The 19792-nt window shown below is 43.0% G+C and overlaps 1 protein-coding gene across 1 annotated transcript; it reads right to left on the reverse strand.

The window, feature by feature from the left end:
• Positions 1 to 1247: 1247 nt before the first annotated feature.
• On the reverse strand, positions 1248 to 19069 carry SNAPC3 (small nuclear RNA activating complex polypeptide 3). The gene is made up of 9 exons (XM_039567705.1): positions 18756 to 19069; positions 13247 to 13324; positions 11926 to 12010; positions 9888 to 9992; positions 9226 to 9375; positions 5703 to 5785; positions 4307 to 4471; positions 3181 to 3288; positions 1248 to 1502 (listed from the first exon to the last, which is right to left on the reverse strand). Exons 1-9 carry the CDS (start codon positions 19001 to 19003, stop codon positions 1355 to 1357), a joined length of 1170 nt encoding a protein of 389 aa, XP_039423639.1. The 5' UTR covers positions 19004 to 19069; the 3' UTR covers positions 1248 to 1354.
• Between the last annotated feature and the right edge of the window lie 723 nt (positions 19070 to 19792).

The following is a 19792-nucleotide window of genomic DNA, read 5'->3' on the forward strand; positions in this document are numbered from 1 at the left end:
ACTGGGGATGGGGTAAATTTAGGAAAGGGTTCATATTGGGTATAGGGTAAAAGGGGAAAGTAGGTTGTGGGTAGGGAAGTTGCTGGGATGGATATTGTTTATAATTTTGTGCGTAACGGCTGCCTTTGACTGGAATACCTCCAGGCCCAGTAACATTCGCTGCTTGTAAACCCTTCTTTCCTTGCACTATATCAAATTGTACAACTTCCCCATCTCCTACACTTTGCAGGTAATTTTTAGGGTTATTCCTTTTAATGGCAGTTCTATGGATGAATAAATCTTCCCCTGTATCATCTCATCTTATAAATCCATAGTTGTTTTTTACATTGTACCATTTCACAGTTCCTGTGATTTTCGTTGCTACAACTTCTCCTATCACATGCTTGCGTGTTTGTCATGGCTGCTTGTCCCGCATGCCTCGCCAACTCCGATGTCTCTGTCGGGCCCTTGCGTTGCGGCTGCTCCGCGCCCTCCAAGCGGCGCTGCTCTGGCGAGTGTCTGGGCTCTGCGCAGCCCCACACTGCCATCGCCGCCAGCCCCGCGCCTTCCGAGCAGTTCCGCTCCGCCATCTCCACGCTGCTTTGAGGGCGGCCTCGTTTCGGCTCAGCGCTGCGCAGCTTCTCCCTCCACAGGGCTCGCCGAGCCGTATGCTCAGAGCGGGCTTCCACGCCGACCCCCGGTTCCTGGCTGCTCGTGGGGGCCGCCTCTCTGCTGCATGTGGCCCACGGCACCCGCGGCGCCTGTGGCATCGCTCCCTCGCTCATGGTTGAGCGGCCAGGGACCCGAGACAGGGATGGGGTCTGCGATAAGGCGTGGGCTCCCAAGGGGGCCGGGCGCATCCAGCACAGGCACCTCCGCTGGCATGGCTGCAGTCACACACTCCTGGGATGGCTGCCATGCGGTCTCGGCCATGGGATTATGGCCATCCTCTGCTATAGGGGTAATGGGACCATACAAATGCTCCTCAAGAGCTTCAGTGACCATGAGGGATACACGCAAGCGTTCAATCAGTAATGCATGTTCTGTTTGATCCTTCATCTCCAACAAGATCTCGTGCCAAAAACACTCGTGATAAGCTCGAGGATTTTCAGGACTAATATCAAAAAGTAAGTCTTGAGAAATATAGAAGAAATTTTTGAAAAGCCAGTTAAAAAAATGTTCTAGATCTCCCGCAACAAATACTTTCTTGTTTTGTTGTTCAAGGATTCCTTTAACTTCTAGATACATTTCTTTCTGTGGTTCAGAGAGCCACATTTCCCACGATTCTTCCATAGTCCAGAGAAAATATCCAAACCAAGGTGAGAAGAGAGAGATCTAGAGTGGTTCACTAAATGCATCCTGGCGCATGTCAGTTTCAGTTGAAAATCCCAGGATCAACATAAGGATATGCAAGAAACTCCCCCAGTTTATTGCCTTCTGAATCGTAATGGAGCATCCGAAAACAAACATCACAGAAGAAACAAGGATCCTGTGGGGCCAGACTGTCTCTGTTGGTTACCCACCTGCAGGTTACAAAACACAAGTGTTTTTTCACAAGTGCAACACACTTGTGACAAATATCTCAACATTTTACTCAGGATTGGGGATGGCAGCAACAAACATCAGTAATAATTTCATGTAGACTAAGTACTACCTATATTGCGTATCTCTCATCCCAAGCATACAGCTCATTTCCAGACTTCACACCCATTCTGTGTCAATCCCAGCAGCTACAGCAGCACTTCCTGAGAAACTCCTCAAACCTGTGTAGCTGGTACTGTGCATAAAAACCCCCCAGGAATCTTCTGTCCACCCTGAGACCATCGAAGTCATAAAAGATAAATCTTCTCTCCCTTAATGCAAGAAACTGTGGTATGGAGCAGACATGTACTGACCCAAGCTCCTCTGAGTAATCAAAACCATTTAGGAGTCTAAAAGCAGGACCTGAACGAGGCAGACAAGACGAGGACTGCAGCACACTCCAGCAAGCACTGAAGTTAACATGAACACAAATTAATACATACAAGAAGGGCCTGCCATGTCACTGAGTAATTAACGCATGATAGCACTCAAGAGGCCACAGCAGCTAAAGGCCTCTGGTGATTACAGATGCTATCTGCACAGATTAGAACAAAAAGGATAGCCAGCCAAAGCAGCTCTGCTGTCCATAGTTTAGCATGTCCCCACTTCAGCTTAGTGCTTAATCCTGGTTTTAATTTAATGCATTTACATCACCTCTGGTAATACCCTCCCCATCCCATTTTTCCCCCATATTGACCCTTTGGCACCACCTCCCCTTATGGCCAAATGCCTCACAGATCACAGGCCCTTGTGAAAGCATCCTCAGGGCTCTGCTAGGAACACTAGGATGGACTACCATCTCAAGGGGAATTGGCTCTTCGCATGATTCCAGGGAAGCCTTAAGGCCAAACAAGGAAGACAACAAAGACACAGCTGCTGTGTCAAACAGAGGCTGAGAGCATAAGCTGTCCTGGGGGAAAAAAAGGCAACCAGTGTTTCTGCAAATAAATCATTCAGATCTATAAAATCAGGGAGCCTAGCCTAGTCTTTAGAGAAATTTCTCCTGTTTATTGAAAGTCTGTCTCATATCTAAATTAACATCACTAAAGTGTATAAACAGCACTAAATTCATATTCTGCTCTCTTAACTGCAGAAAATCACAAAGAGTTCTTTCAAGAACAGCTGCAGAGCACACAGTTTTCAGGTAGAGGTTAGGAGTTTAGGTGGGGAAAGTTACATGCCTTTTAAAAAAGAGTTGGACAGATCTATACCTGCATAGATGCTAGATTAAACAAAAGCTCTGTATGATTTCTGGTAAATGAATTTGAAACACATGTCTTGCAAAGGGGAAAAATGCAGCATTTCCCCCCAAAAGTAGGATTTCAAAAGTAATTGATAAGAGAGCCAAGCTGTAGGTATGCAAAAGAACATGAGCCAAATAACTGATCTTACTCATTTTAGTTCTTTTGAATCTCCTGAATCAACTCCAAATGAACACTATCTGCAGGAAGCCTTTTCCTGGTTAGTGAAAGGTCAGCTGCTTGAAGAGCAAATATTATTATTATTATTATTATTATGAAACACATACAGAGCTTTGATTTTTTACTATTTTTTTTAAGTTAGTAGCAGCACCTAGAAAGACTTAATTAAGATGACAATAGGGTCAAGAACATAGCATACCTGGCTGTATACATTTTGCACACAAAGCATTTTCTGGTACATAGCCAATGTTTCTTGATTAGCAAGGGATATAGATTCCTGTCCAGACAGTCATCATGATGAATAAGCCTTGAGGGAAATAAATAAATTCATACAATAAAGACTTTGCCATATTGAAATTTATCTGAACATAAGCATAGACATTGAAGACAAGACACAATTGAAATTCCCATGTAAACTATGACTAGATTTCTGCTTAACATTTCTTAACACAGGTGAAGATCTGGAGATAGACTGCTAGTTGAACCATCTGTGGATTCGATGGTCACAAGTAAATTCAGTTTGTGCAGTAACTCAGAAGTCTTCAGACCATCTCCTTTCAGTGGTCTTTTTAAAGCTTTAATCTCCTATGCAGACAAACTAGCTATTGCCAGGTAAATCTTTAGAGGCTCATAAACCTGAGATCATCTACGTGCAACATCTATGCTTTTCTTTGGGTTGTGCTCCTTTTGGAAAGCACCATGTATTATCATGCATTGGTACATCAGGCTCTAGGAACAAAAAATGACCTGCCACCCACTACAGACAAACAGAGGAGTGCTCTCTCTAGTTATACACTAAGTAAAGTGTACACAATAGTTCTACTGTGGATGTGGTTGCCACCTCACAGTCACTATCACCTTCTACTTCTCTTCCTGGCCTATCCACCTCTGCCCACTATTTCCACTCCTCTATTCTCTTTTCAGTTCCTGCCCCTCAGCTTCAAGTTCAAACTAATAGCCCAGATGAGCCCAGCCACAGCCTACAACATTCCACTCCCTGGTGCTCCAGAACCAGTATGTATATCTGCCACACATCTCTACATAGAAAGATCTTGACACTGTGGTTGCCGTTCCTGTTAACAGTCATACCACACTAATTAGAAAGCAGTCTTTGCATGCAAATTAAAAAGAAAAAAGCAAGGAAGATTACTCCTCTTCTTTCAGAGATACTCCCATGTATATGGAAGAAAAACCCTGCAGAAGGCAGTAGAATAATCTTAAAGCAAATAAGTTAGTCTAACAAACATTCAGCATTTAACGGCTGAAGTTCTCCAGAGAAGGCTTACTTTCATTTGCCTAAGGACTCCCAAAGAATAGTAACTTACCTTATATCTGTGATTATAATGATGTGTTCACAGTTCCCTTGGTGGCAGTAAAGGTATGGAAAGCCAAGTTTGAGGGATAAATCATTAAATACATAGTCCTCCATCTTAACAGACTGAAGATTTTCATAGCCTCTGTCATGAGATTCTGACCACTCTATAATTGTTCTGAAAACAGAAAAGGCTATCAGCATAGCAAAGCTATGAACTGTGAATGCACAGAAAAAGATGCCTTGGGGGACATGCAAAACTCTTCACTGAGACACAGTTAAATGATGGAAATCAAAACAGTTCACAACATTTTGTAATAATTTAAGGTGATTTCACAGCACTACCACAACCCCATAAAACTGTGCACTGCTTTAGTGGAACATCTGCCTTTCAGTCCTTACCAGGCAGCTTCCCTGAGGAGTTTTAGTCAGTGTATGCTCCTGATGGCACCCATCCAGGTCAGACTGTTCACAGCACAACACTTCTCAAGTAGTCCAGTAATTCAAGTTACTAGCAGGTCATTTTGCCCACTTGGTCAGTAACTTTGTTTTAAAGTACTGAAAAGCCTTTTTTATTTTGTTTTTGTCAAGGAGAAACACAAAGCTGACAAGTGCAGTTACAACCAAAATTTAGCACTGGAAGGGCACTGGTCACTGTCAATTTCTTTTTGGCTTTTCAGCACACTCCTACACACAAGGCATCTAATTCTACAAGCTGTGTATGCTATGACAAGCCCTTCTATGAAGATCATTGTTGTTCAGAGACAGAAAGACAAGAAGTAAAATATTAATTTCCCTGAAGTCACATACAAATCTGGCAGAACAACAGGGTCCAAACTCAGCTCTTCCATACTAGCCATTTTAAACATTTTGATCTCCCAAATCTCACTAGTGTATCAGCAAGACCATACTTCCTTAAAATCTCAGATTTCTTTTCTGAGCAGTCACACAGACACTATGTTGACTTTACAATGAAGGCATTCAGCATATTTTCAAGACTGAGCGGGACAACCACAGCTGAGTTTGTTGTCTTTCTGACCCACCTTCTACCTCACAGGCAAGTCTTCGAATTGCCATCACAAGTAGGGAGGGCACGTAAAAAGCCAGTACAAAATGGCACCTGTCACCTTACATAGAAATCCCATCTCAACAGAGCAAAACAGGATTTGCAGGTTAAAAAATGTATTCATACTCTTTTCAAAAGTGAAGCAAATAGAAGGAATAACTAGAGCAAGTAAAGTTAAACTTCTCCGTAAAAATCAATTAAACATGGAAAAACAGTAGAAAAAGTCCATTCCAGCTTCATACTCTAGACATTCCAGTATCTGAAACACCACAAGTCATAAACAAAATGAAACAAATTTTATTTCCTTACTGTTTTCCTTAGTTACCATCTACAAATACTGTACCTGCTCAGATCTCTGCACTCTGGGTATCTTTTATCATTATAGAAGATGCCTTCAAAATAGAAGAAGGCAGATTTGTAGAGATCCTGAGAGACAGAAAGAGAAGTCTCCATTAGTGTTATGAGAGATTAAACACCTTAAACAAGAACATGTCAAAAATCCAAGCATTTTAAGTATGTAAATTATATTAAGAGATGTCATTCTACAGGTATCTAAGGAAAGTTCTGCTCTGATTGTAGATGCTGGTGTGACAGCTAGGCTCATATGGTTGCCAGCTATGCAGCTACTCTGCTGATACTGCTCTCAAGCCATTACAGGTTACTTGAGTGCTCTTCTCTTATTTTTGTCCCCATCGTAGCAGTTATGGACTTCTACAAAAACACAGAACAAGAACATAAGCATCGCTGCCCAAATTCAGTAATTGCAAGGCACTGACTTTAAAAAAGAATAATATTTTAAAAATTTAGCAAGATGCAGTGCATTGACTTTGGGTGGCTACCAGATACCTATCCAGCTGCTCTCTCACTTCTCTTTCTTAACAGGACTGGGGAAACAAAAGACAGGCAAACTCATGGGTTGAGATAAAGGCAGCTTAATGAGAAAAATGCAAAGGCAGCATGCAGAAGCAAAGCAAAAAAAAAGGAGATTTATTCCCTTTTTCCCATCAGCAGGTGATGCTCAGGCATTGGAATAAGCTGCTCAGTGAAGCGGTGAAATCACCATCCCTGGGAATGTTGAAAAGGTGTGTGAATGTGGCACTTGGAGATACGGTTTAGAGAACATGGTGGCAGCAGGTTAATGGTTAGCTCAGCTTCTGGAGTTGGTTTGGCATCTGGTGACTCTTGCACTGCTGGTACGACTGCCATAAACTGTTAATTATCTTTGATAGAGGAGAATGTTACAAATGGACTGTCTACATGTGACAAACTTTGTAATTAAGGGAGCATTTTGAAGGATGATAGATTTTCTTGTGAGACCCTAGAAGTGAGGTAACTGGACCTTCCAGAACTGCAACTATCTTGCTTATACAGATGTGACCAGGAAGTGCTCTCATGTGATAGTTGTGTGTGAGTGTGCACGTGTGTGTGTGCAAGGGACAAAACTTCAATAATTCTCTGTCATTTCAGTGAAAAGTACTTTGTGTTCTGATCAAGTGCACAAAGATTGGCTGGAATGGAGTTAACTTAACCTCACAGCAGCCCTTCTGGTGCATGCTCTGCATTTTTGGCAAGGGGGAGTGGATGATACACCAGTGTTTTGGCTACTGCTGAGCAGTGGTTGCACAGTTTCAAGGCTGTCACTTCAAGTCTCCCCAAGACCAGCGGGCTGGGGCTGGATGAGAGGCTGAGAGGGAATGTAGCTGGACAGCTGACCCAAACTGATCCAAAGTCACATGATGCTGCACTCAGCAATAAGAGCTGGAGGAAAAAAGGAAGGGATGGTTCACCGGGAAAGCATTTGTCTTCCAAAGCAGCCACTATGGATGCTGAGGCCCTGCTTCCCAGGAAGTGGTTGGAATAGAATCATAAAATCGTTAATGTTGTAAAAGACCTCTAAGATCATCAAGTCCAACCATTAACCCAGCACTGCCGTGTTCACCACTACGTTGTGCCCCAAATGCCACATCCACACATTTTTGAACACCTTCATGGATGGTGATTCCATTACTTTCCTGGGTAGCCTCCAATGTCTGACCACCCCTGCAGTGAATAAATGTTTCGTAGTATCCATCCCATCTAAACCTTCTTTGGTACAACTTGAGGCTGTGTCCTCTCATCCTATCTCTTGTTACCCAGGAGAACTGATGCCCTACCTGGCTACACCCTCCTCACCCTCCTTTCAGATAGTTGCAGAGAGTGATCATGTCTCCCTTGAGCCTCCTTTTCTCCCTCAGCCACTCTTCAAGGATTTGATAAAGATTTTCCCTATTTATTCTAAATGGGAAAACCATGGACAATCAGGTACCCTCCATCACCAGACCAGTCTGGGGATGCTCATTTGTGTGCAGAGGTCTCTTTGAGCTATTAACTCTAGGCTGTCAAAACACAGGAAAAGCAGACACCAGGACCAAAGACACGGCTTCTCAGATGACCTGCACAAAGACACAGTGGTAGGAATGTGTTTTACATTCAGACTCTTCAATTAATTTCTGTCTGTTACCATTACCTTCTCCGCTGCTGACACAAAACAGGAAGGAGTGGCTGATACACCAGATGATCCTGTTGCCAGACAGAGGGATCTTAACAGCCCAGAGAAATGGGCCAACAAGAACTTGGTGAGGTTGAGCAAGCAGAAGTGGTCTTTCCCTTGGGGATAAAGAAGCTGATGCTCCACTGTGTGCTGGGGGCCACTCAGCTGGAAAGCAGCTAGGCAAAAAGGATCCTGACGGATCCCAAACTGAACATGAGCCAACATGTTCTTGCAGGAAAGACAGCAGATGCAGCAGATGGGATGCTGTGCTGCATTAGATGAAATATTGCCAGCAGGTCAAGGGAGGTGATCCTTCAGTTCTCCTCAGAACTAGTGAGGCCATAACTTAAGTCCTCTCTTCAGTTCTTGGCTACTCAGTGTAAGAGAGACACGGACATACTAGAGAAAGAGTCCCACAAGGGCCATGAAGATGAAGGGGCTGCAGCATCTTTCCTAAAAGGAGTGGGTGAGAAAGTGATAACCCTGAAGAGAAAGCTCAGGTAGGGGAATCTTATTAACATACACAATACCTCTAGCAAGGGTGCAAAGAGGATGGAGCCAGGCTCATTTTAGTGGTGCCAAGTGACAGGATCAGAGTCAATAGGCACAAACTGAAACACCTGCAGTTCCTCCTGAACCTCAAGAAACACTTCTTTACTCTGAACATGACTGAACACTGACACAGGTTGTCCAGGGAGGTTGTGCAACCTCCATCCTTGGAGATATGCAAAAAAAGTCAGGGCATGGTCATGGACAACCAGCTGTAGGTGGCCTTGCATGAGTGGAGGGGGTAGACCAGATGACCTCCACAAGTCCCTTTCAACCTCAACCATTCAATCATATGACATATATTATATGTCATACAATATATGATCAATTTCAGTATTTTCAACTAGATGACTTGTTTTGCTCATATCCAGAGAGAACCTGGCAACTTTGGGAGAGAAGAATAATCTTCATCCCTACTTTTGATCAGCACCCAGTTGCAAACAACAAAGCATAGTGGGATGGTTCTACATTTAGTTAGCTATTACCTCTGATGTTTGAGAATATAGCTCAAAATAAAATCAGTCCACAGTGATATATCTATGCAAAACTTGCTGCTAGTGTTTCTATTTTCTAGCAGTAGCAATGATGATGTTTTTTGTGACATTGCACAAAACAGATCACCTTGGTAATGCCGTTACGAAGTATTTACCTGCAGTGCAACCAACAGGCAGAACTAGTGCAGCTGAATTTAGGGCTGAAGAAAAAAACAACAAAACAAAATTCTACCTCCGTCTCTATGTTTGCAAGGCTCCTAGACATGTAGAAGGTTCCACATAGAAAGTTTTACCTTGCTGATATGCTCTGGTGCTTGATCTGGCTGACTGCTGAACTCACCACCTATCTGGAGGTCACTGACGCAGGAAATCGAGTCTCTCAGCTCAGTGAGCTTCTGGCTGCCCAGTACAAGGACCGTTTGGTAGGGTTTGTGATCTTTATGCTACAAAGAACACAGCATACAAACTTCAGATAAATTATAACTTGTCAACCTTAGCAGTGCACTTCATTTGACAGTTTAAGGTCATTACTGGTAGCATCTGGCACATCACTTCTCTGAAAGCATCTTGCCATAGCCTCTCCTAAGACTGACATTTATTAGTTTTATTCAGAAACTCAAAAGTTACATTCTCCATCGGAAAGTGCAAGAAAGACAGAAAGTCAGAGCTCACTTATCCCAAATCCAGAAAGAGTATTTTCGTTTTCATGTATTTAGTTTCAGATTTTGAGCTTTCTGTAAAATAAATTAACTACTGAGTAGTTACTGTAAAAGTTTTGTTATATAAACTGCTAACAGAATGAAAGCCAGATTCTGAAAAAGCTTTAAGAAATTGCCAGAGTTTAAGGGTTTACCACATGTCTTCAGTGGACTCACTGATTTAAAGTGCTTGGGAGAGCAAGATATTACCTGAATAGGAAAGAATCACAATACAAGCCAGAGAATTTCATACTAACCTTCTGAAATATAACAGGATAAAAGATGTTCAGAGTTAAAAGAAGTTCTCCCTCCTCAATTAGATCTGCTGGATTGTCTGGCCTCTTTCCAGTTGCATGTGACTCCTGGAAAAATATATACACATACACATATATATATTATATTGGCAACTACACATATATATAAATATATATATATGATAGACCCTGGGTAACAGTCCAAGAAATGCTGAAAAATGCTAACTCATTTTTGACTATGTAGCCTTCTGAATTGAAAACAGCTTACTTCCTCCAAGGTGGAAAAGTGAGAAACTGCTCTAGCAGTTCAAGCATGTTCCTTCATTTCTAAGCTTTGTTGCAAGATAGCTGGCTATTGAGAGGCCCTGCATAAAGGAATTAGAGGCTGCTGTCATTCTGCCCTCATGGAAACCAGCAGCTACCAACTTTCACCATTTAGTGCTTTGAAATAGTCTTTGAATGCTTTCATATGTAAAGGGGGATTGCAACACTCAACTTGGGAAACACTGACCTAGAAAACATACACAGAATGAAGCATATGAAAATTACAGTTAGTGCAACACTCCCTCTTATTGGGGAAGCTAGACATAGCTGGAGGCCACAATTTCTCCAAAATCCAAACCCAAAACCCAGCACTGCCCTTGCCACAGTACTGTGTTTTAGAAGAGAAGTAAATGCATCCCTGCATTGCCATCCTGCTTCGTGTTTAAGACATAGCCCAGCTGTGAGAATGAGGGAGGGCACTTTTCTGTGGCAGTTTCCTCCTTTTCCGACAAATCAAGAGAGAATACTTCCTGCACAAACACTTCCCACCAGCACAGAGTATTCTTCAGATTTAGTAACAGGAACTTGTACTCCTGTGAGACGTCACAGATACTTGTGCTCTCTGCCTTGCATCTGCCCTCTTCATGTGATACATCCCAAACTCATGTTTCTTACTGCTCTCCTCCTGTACAGAGGCACTGTGGCCCCAACAACAGAATCACAGCTCTGACACAGCTCACTTAAAGAATGCAGTAAATGACCATGTGCCCATTCTTCAGTAATAGTAGTAAGACACCACTCATTGAAACCCTTTATGAAGGTCTCTGTTGCTAATATTTTCTCAGATATTCCCCAGGCTAAGAGCCCAGCAGAGTAGTTGCATCATGTTGTTTACATATTGTGCCTGGGTCTGTGAACAGCTGAAACATGATAACTCATGACAAACCAGGAAGCTTCAAGGGGAAAAAATGTCTAATAGTCACATGAGGTTCTTTCCTCACTACACTTCTGTCCCTAATTTTTGAAGCAGTTCATGGCTTGTTCAAGCCATAGACTCCAGCACTTCAGTGTCCCTGGAAGAGTTCAAAGAATGTGTGTATGTGGTGCTCAGGGATACAGTTTAGAGGTGGATTTGGCAGTGTTAAGGTAATGGTTGGGCTCAATGATCCTAAAGGTCTTTTAACCTTAATGATTCTATGAACATTTATGAAATGAGGTTTTGCTGTTTAGGACTTTAATGGCTGTGAAGAAATAATTTTTAAAAAAGGTACTAAACATAGTTTAAAATTTCCAATAAGGCTTTTTAGGGGCTGATGACTACACTTTTGGTTCCTGGCAGTTCAGAATGGCTGAAAAACTTGGGTTACAAAGCTCAGAATTAGGAATTTACTGCCACTGTGCCACTACTGTCTTCTTCTTTCAGCCCTACAGAAACTAGCTCACATTCATTCACACACTGAAGCTTAGTTTCCAACACTGGACTCCAGGAGCAAAAACATTACACTTTTTGTCTAGCTCTAAGTTCACAGCACTTAGAAAAAGCAGTCATACAGTCGTAATGAGCTGGAGTTCCTCCTTAACTTCCTCCAGTATTAATAGACAATTAAGAGCAGACTTCCTGTCCTATCTTTCTATAAAATGTCTTTATCCTTAATCATTACCTGCAAACTTGAATCTGCAAACATTTACAGTGTACATTTCATAGTGGTGAATAAAAGAGCAGCCAGAAGTACGATTTTGGCTGTCTTGAGATCCTATGAGATGACAGGCAACTTACCATCTCATAGGTAAGAGTTTCTTGTCTGCAAGCCCGATCCACAATAATTGTTTCTTCTCTCCTCTCTAAGTTCTTCTTTCTAATTCTGAGGGGCAGGAACACAAGACAAAATTTTATTTAACAATTTCCATGTAGAATTTCAAGAATTTAATATTTTTAAATGACACAAGCTACTATAGAGCAGCTTTCAAAGAGCAGGATTCCTGCTTTAGTGGGACAGACTAACTTAAAATACTCATCTCCTGACTCTCCTAAAACCTGATAGTACACAGGCCAGCTTGTGGATTTCAGCTCGTGGGTTTTTTCCCCCTTATGTACAAATAACAGGTTGTTTGTGAGCAGTTTTACACTCACAAGAAAACACAGCAAAATGTTGTTTGAAGAGGCTGTCCTAGGACAGAACACTTTGCAACCTTTGAGGAAGCTGTTTCAACAATTCCTTCTACTTTAAAAAAATTGAATACACATTCAAGCAAAACACAAGGAAAGAAACAACCCACAAATATTCTTTCTCAGCCCCATAGCATAGACACTTTAAAAAAACCCCAAAACAAACCTTCATTATCATTTGTAGAAGAAAGAGTACTGCAAGTAGAATACGTACTAAAATATATGTATTTAACCACTGCATGAACACCAAATCCTTAACATCCAGGACAAGTTTACTGATCCTCCTAAGGATTTTCAGTAACAATCAGGCTTAACACTGATCACAGTCTAAACACATTTCTTTATACTAGTGTTATGTAAAGTACAACAAAGGTCTGAACTGGACAAGCATGAGTTCCAAGTTTGCTAAGTGATAGAAACCTAACATATATTGATTAACCTCTGAAATGAACCAGTAGTATCAACAAATTCTATGAACAAAACAAAATTCAACAAAACAGAGTAGGTTCAGATAAAGAAGTTATCTGGATACAGCATCAGCACTTAGGCTGTTACAGCGTGACTGTGAGTTACTAAAGGTATGAGACACAGGTTTTTTTGGAGGAACCTCACACAAATGATTATCAGAAGGTCCCTGCACACTCCAAACTTAGGCACTACTTCAGAAGCAACTACGTCCAGAAATCCTTTTCCAATAAGAAAGATGGCATAGTCTGCATATATCAATAAAATATTCCTAAGCAACATTCAAGCAGAAGACTCAACCAATGACCCCATAATAAGCTGGTGTTTCTGCCTTTACGGTATTTTTTATGGTGCTCCAGAAAGTACACCACTGCCTGTAAAGGAAACAAGCAGCCAGCTGTACTTCTGTGCTGATTTTCCACCCCACCCCAAATAAGGGTACCGTGAGAACACTGTAACAGCATACCGAAGAGTGAGCAGACTGCTATCTTCAGGAATAACATCTGGGTCCTCTTCTTTTTTAGAAGACATTAACATATCAATGCTAGAACAATAAAAAAAATCAGATAGAATCACAGAATCATAAAACAGTTTGGGTTGGAAGGGACCTTAAAAGATCATCTAGTTCCACTCCCCCCAGCACCATTGGCAGGGACACCTTTCACTGGACCAGGTTGCTCAGGGGCCCATCCCACCTGGCCTTGAACACTTCCAGGGATGGAGCACCCACAACTTCTCTGGGCAACATTCTTCCAGTGCCTCACCATTCTACACAGTAAAGAATTTCTTCCTGATATCTAATCTAATCTAAATCTAGAGCTATCCTCTTCGGACACGGCAGCGGTTTCTCACAGTCTGGCAAGTCTAAGAGGTAGCAGCCTAGAGGTGGTTTCACCACCTGGTCCCATTTATGGGTTCCCATTTTAGGTTGTGCATGGCAGCACACCAGATTCAGAGGAATCATACATGCATTCCTTCCCCTGCCGTCCTTCCCAGAAGCATCTTGCATTAACCACAAAAGAATTTTATGCAGCTTAAAAATAGTCTGAGAAAAAAAAAATATTTAAAACAGAGAAGTATCACCTGCTTTGAATCAGACTTGATTGCTTTTGTCTCTCCACTTTTGCTGACTATACAAAGGCAGGGCTTACACCAATGCCTAAGTCCACCTGCAGTTCAAATCCCAGCAAACTCTTGTGCAAACCCATCTCTTCATGGGACAATCCTACCACTGGTGAAGTCCAGGAAAAACTTTTGAACAGTACCATTTATTCTCAATAACATTTATGATTTCATTATATTCTTTTTCATTATAATCTTACAACATTCCCCATGTCAACAATAATATCGCTGTAGTAATGAGTAACCATTTGGAGTGGAACTGCATACGAATACAAAGTAATTGAGAAATATAAGTCTGGAATCAATTGTTATCAGTGGACAACAAGCAAAAGTCAGAGATAAAATTTGATTGTGGACAGATGGCTTTGTTCCGATGAGCCAATAAAGTCACTCTGTATTGACAGTAATTTGAATTTACTGTTGTTTAGTTACTTACCATCGAGCAACATAAAAAGTTTTAAACTTTCTATTTTACAGTTTTCATCTCAAACAGACAATAATTTTTTAAGTTACTGAGAAAATGGAATTCTTTCAGAAGCACCATTTTTAAAGGAACTTTGCGCAATTAGCCACAACCTCCTGGAAACAGAATGAACCTTATTCCTAGATTCCCACTTGAGGAAGTGGTGGCACAGACAACGAAGTGTCAAGTGTAGACTGAAACACGCTGAGAAACAGTAATTTAACTAACACAAAGATGGACAACAGCGCCTTGGGGAACACAGTTCAAGCATTAGCTATTTAGATGGGGCTGTTCTCCAGGCAGCATAGAGCCATGTTATGAACAGCCCACATAATCAAGTAAATGATATCCCCTGACAGATAAATCAACTTACAACTGACTCTTTCTGTAAAACTGATAACATGGCCAAATTATTTATCCAAGGTCTTTCAGCACATGGATCAATGATCCCATTCACCAAAGAGCCCAAGTCACTTGACTAGGTACCATTTTGAGGAAATTACTTTGTATGCAGTTCATTAAACACCACAGGATCTGAAAATGTCTATTACCTACCATTTCACTTGCATCAAAGGTGACAGTTTCCCATTTCCCTTCTGTGTGAGAACCCACCAACAATATGTCAGAACTCACTAACAATACTTGTGCTTTTCTTTCTTCCCATAGTCCTAGGTGAGATCTCTGGCTGTAGTATCCACACCATGCCCATTAATTGCCTGACTCAGGGAACAAGCTAACATCCCCAGAAAAGCTGCTACAAACAGATACTGTGTAAAATAATTGACATAAAAGCTGCTTCCTCTTTTTCCTTGCAAAGACAGAAAGGTGGCTAGTGTAAAGGGAACCCCTGACAAGTTCCATGGAACCTTGCAAGCACTGATACTGCCATTTCTCACTCCTGAAAAGTCAGAAACCCTCGATTTCTACAGGAAAAGCAGAGCGCTTTTTTTAGTATTAAAACTCAGTCTAATAATTAATTACATACGACATGCATTGATGTCTTGAAACGCTTTGCTGTATGGCCTTATGCACAAGCCATGGTGGAACTCCCCGTGTAACTCCACTGCTGCCTGTGGAATCACATACGCAATACTTGGTCCATGGTCCTGAGGAAACCAGGCTTTACAAACAGCTGATCCCCCCAGAAATTAAGGCTAAGTCAGTGTCAGACACCTCAGACACACAAGTGCATGCAATACAGAGTTTGCACTAGCAACACCTCACTCCTGACAGCCACAAGCTTGGGATCCTCCTGTGTCCCCACAGACACTATTCCCTGCCTGCACAACAAATTCACTTGGTGCACACGGTTACAGTAGAGGGAAAAACACTGGCCACGCTGTTTAATGGAAACCAAGGTGAAGTGCAGGACAGTGATGAGGAACAATAGTTGAAAGTGTCACTTGAAAAAAACAAAATGCAAAGTGCCACATGAATTTATGTTCCCTAGAAAGAAATATTAAGGTGATCAGAAATAAGAAGGCCAAAGACATCTCTCTGAAAATGTAGACATGGAAACAGAACTACCAATGAAGCCTTTAATCACTGTGACTTTACTTTTCCCAGAATATTCTAGCAGCACAATGAGTTTTTCTCAGTTTCAGAAATTCAAAGATATTTTAATATTTGGCCTGATACTTCAGAATAAGCAGATACAGTATCCATATTACTCTTTATATTGCACATATTTTAAAGGCAGTACTTTCATCACCTTTGAGACACTAATACCACAAGACCCCAGATACTAATACGTTAAGACGTTAATGCTAGCTTAATGCAGCTTTATAACACATCCCTAGAGATATTTACAACTACCTCTTCTAATAAATCAAGAAGATGAATAGGGCTGAAGCGGAATAAGGTACCTGCAAGCCTCACCTCTCTTGACCTACCTAAAACCCACAGTGATTTGAGGCTTAGCCTGAGCTACACACGCACGCAACAAATCACACAGAATACAAAACAGGGTAACATAACTCAGCATCTCCAACATTGAAGGACTTCAGTCACTCAAGCACCAATTACGAATACCAAGGTAAACTTCTTTGCTCACAGACTGCTGAGACATTTGAACAAAACCTAGAACTTTACTCTTTTGACACCTTGGTTATCTAAGAGAATTATTGATGGCATCTTCTAGATAAGGACACAGTTTTACAGCTATTTAAGATCTGATGAAAACACAAGCAATCTCTAGAATGATTATCGGCATACAAGTTGAGCAATATGCAAGGTATTCTTACTGAGTCAAATGAAAGTGATTGACGATGCAAATTTTTCCCTGCATTCTGTTTGCAGGAATGTATTACAGGAAGAAAATAGAATAAAATAACAATAATAAAACAAAAACAAACAAACAAAACAATGACAAAAAACCAAACCAATAAATAAACAAAAAAAACCCAACAAAACAAACTAAAAGTAAACAACACCACCACCACAAAAACCAACCAACCAAAAAACCCCCAATAACCACAATGCACTGGATGCCCAAAGAGTTAAATAACATTTAAACATACCATTTCGCCTCACCAGAAGACTCTAAATCATCAGGAACCCTTAAATGTATGCTATGTCACTACTCTAAAAAAGATTTAATGATGGGTATTGAAAAACTTCATCCTGAATACACGAAAGATTCTCTCAATCCAACACTATTTTTAAAACAGATGTAGGTATACCCACATCTTCCCGTCTCTCTTCTACCCAAAGAAAAGCTACTTAATTTGACAGAATTTTCCTTAGAAGTAGTTTACAGTCAGAAAAATGTGTCTTTATATCCATTATGTGTTCATTTCAGCACTTACAAAGTTATATTTACACCAATAAATAAATGTGATCCCAGGACATCATAGAACAGATCTTGGTGTAGCCCGGTGTTCTCATGTCTCCTCAAGACAGGAATATGAGCAGCTCAAAGCAGGTGGGTGAAAGTGATCAGAGGTAGCGATTTGAAGTTTGCCAATGCTAAGGAGAGATTCAAGAGGCTAGGACCTCTTAAATTTATTTATTTAAAAGCAAAAGCACACAGAGATTACAGATTGGGATTTCCAGCCTGAACAGGGGAAAGGTCACACCAGGATGTGCATGTTCAGCTTCATTCTCCTGCAAAGCCAACAAACAGCTGCCACATGATCAGTTCTCTCCCCATTATACATCACCAGTCATTTTTCTCTTTCCCAGATGACCACTGCTCACAGTAAACTCTGCCTCAAACAGCATTGCTCTGTAACACAAATGCAAAACTGCAAATGCAGATAGCAAGTGAAACGCAGAAGTGGTAAACTGAAGAAAGCAGAATAGAAGAAAAAAGCAGAAGGAATGTATAGGGAAAAATACAGAAACCACAGGAAAAACTCCTTGGAATTCAAATGAAAACAGCAACAAAGGCTCAGGCAACAAAGTCGCCAGAGAGAATAAGGCACAGCACAGGAGCAATCACCTACACTGGAAGAGCTTACAGAGTAATTATCACAGCTTCTGCCACACCAGAATACATTTTTTTTAAACCAACATCATCCTCTATTTTTACTTAGTAATGGTAAAAACTTATGTTGGTCACCAGAACTGTGACAGCTGAAGCACAAAGCCATACAGACAGGAACTGAACTCTGGCATGTCTTCCTTACTGATCGACTACAGATAAGTCACCAACTGTGACGATTTCTACAGGAACTACTGCCTGAAATCAGGCCTTTTCTACAGGTGCATGACAATTCTTACTATCCATGCGACCTGAAAGCCTTCCAGCTATAGCGTGTTAGATGCTGCTGCTGCTTCAACCCCCTCAAAGCACTTGCATAGCTCTCACTTCACCACCAGCCCTGAGAAAAATAAGTCAGTTGAGGCCAAGGACCAAGAGGTGCTCAACAGGTACTGTATGCTGCCAGCTACCTGAACTACTCTAAATGATGCTTTTAAGGGATTCAAACTAAAAGAGAGTAGGCTTGAATTAGTACTAGGAAGAAGTTCTCTTCTGTAAGGGTGGTCAGGCACTGGAACAGGTTGCCCAGAGAAGCTGTGGATGCCCCATCCCTGGCTGTATTCAAGGCCAGGTTGGATGGGGCTTTGAGCAACCTGCTCTAGTGAAAGGTGCCCCTGCACATGCCATGGGGTTATATGGCCTTTAAGGTCCATAACAACCCTCTGACAGTCTCTGATTCTGTATTTACCCGGGATATAGAAACAAAACACGTGCCACACACCCGGAAGAGGCTGCTCTGGAGTGGTTTTGCCCGAACACCTCCCACCTCTCTTGAGGAACCGCTGCGGCATCTGGCGACAGCGCCAGCCACCCCCCCCCCCCGCACCAGCGCCGAGCCGAGGCCACCGGCGTCCCCCTCACACCGGAGCCGCAAATCCCGGCCGGGAGACAGCCGGGCTTCCCCACCTGCAGACGGCGCGCAGCTCGGCCGCCGTACCCGGCGCGCAGCCCAGCGCCGCCGCCACGGCCGCGTCCTCCTCCTCCGCCGCCTCCGCCGCCTCCGCCGCCTCCGCCGCCTCCGCCGCCAGCGAGAGGTCGGGCGGCCCCAGCAGCCGCCGCCAGCCGCGGCCCAGGGAGCCCACGCGGAACGCGCGCGTGTACAGTTCCGCCGACTCGTAGTCGGGCGCGGCCGCCTCCGCCATGGCCGCCGCCATCGCCACCTGTCACGATCCGGCCGCCTTCGCCCGGCGCCGCCACACGCGTCACGGGCCGCGGCGGCGCTGCGGGGCGGTGCTGGGGGCGGTGCTGCGGGGCAGTGCTGCGGGGCAGTGCTGCGGGGGCAGTGCTGCGGTGCTGGGGGCGGTGCTGCGGGGCAGTGCTGGGGGCGGTGCTGGGGGCGGTGCTGGGGGCGGTGCTGGGGGCGGTGCTGGGCGGTGCCGCGGGGCGGGGCGGGGGCCGGCCCCTGCCCGCGGGCGGCCGGGAGTGGGCCGTGCCGCGTGACTGCGGAAGCGGCCGCGGAGCTTCTCCTACCAGGCGGAAAAGAGCGGGCAGAGTTCGCTAGGGAGAAAACAGCTCCCAAAAGCAAAAACCAAACAAAACACACACCACCCCCCGAAAATAATTTCTCAGTTAATTAAAAAACGCACCGCGTCCATTGTTTTACAGCGGTACAAACACTTCCACACAGAATCACAGAATCTAGGTTGGAAATGACCTATGAGATCACTGAGTCCAACCTATGATCGAACCTTGTCATCTAGACCACCAAAACTAAGTGCCACATCCAGTCTTTCCTTAAACACCTCCAGGGACAGTGACTCCACCACCTCCCTGGGCAGCCCATTCCAATGCCCAATTAGCCTTGCTGTTAAGAAATTCTTCCTAATGTCAAACCTAGACCTCCTCTGGCACAGCTTAAGATGGTCCTCTCATCCTGCCACTTGTTACCTGGGAAAAAAGACCGATCCCCACCTGTCTACAAACTCCTTTAATATCCTTTATTG

Source organism: Corvus cornix, chromosome Z (genome assembly GCF_000738735.6).
Source record: "Corvus cornix cornix isolate S_Up_H32 chromosome Z, ASM73873v5, whole genome shotgun sequence".
NCBI classification, from domain to species: domain Eukaryota; kingdom Metazoa; phylum Chordata; class Aves; order Passeriformes; family Corvidae; genus Corvus; species Corvus cornix.

What these genes read in the sequence shown, in the direction of transcription:
- SNAPC3 (XM_039567705.1), bottom strand. Translation starts at nt 19,003, where the DNA reads ATGGCGGCGGCCATGGCGGAGGCGGCCGCGCCCGACTACGAGTCGGCG. An exon ending in AGCAGTCTGCTCACTCTTCG is followed by an intron (nt 12,011 to 13,246) that starts GTATGCTGTTAC and finishes CCTGCCCCTCAG; the next exon opens with AATTAGAAAGAAGAACTTAG. An exon ending in ATTATAATCACAGATATAAG is followed by an intron (nt 3,289 to 4,306) that starts GTAAGTTACTAT and finishes ATTTCCCTCAAG; the next exon opens with GCTTATTCATCATGATGACT.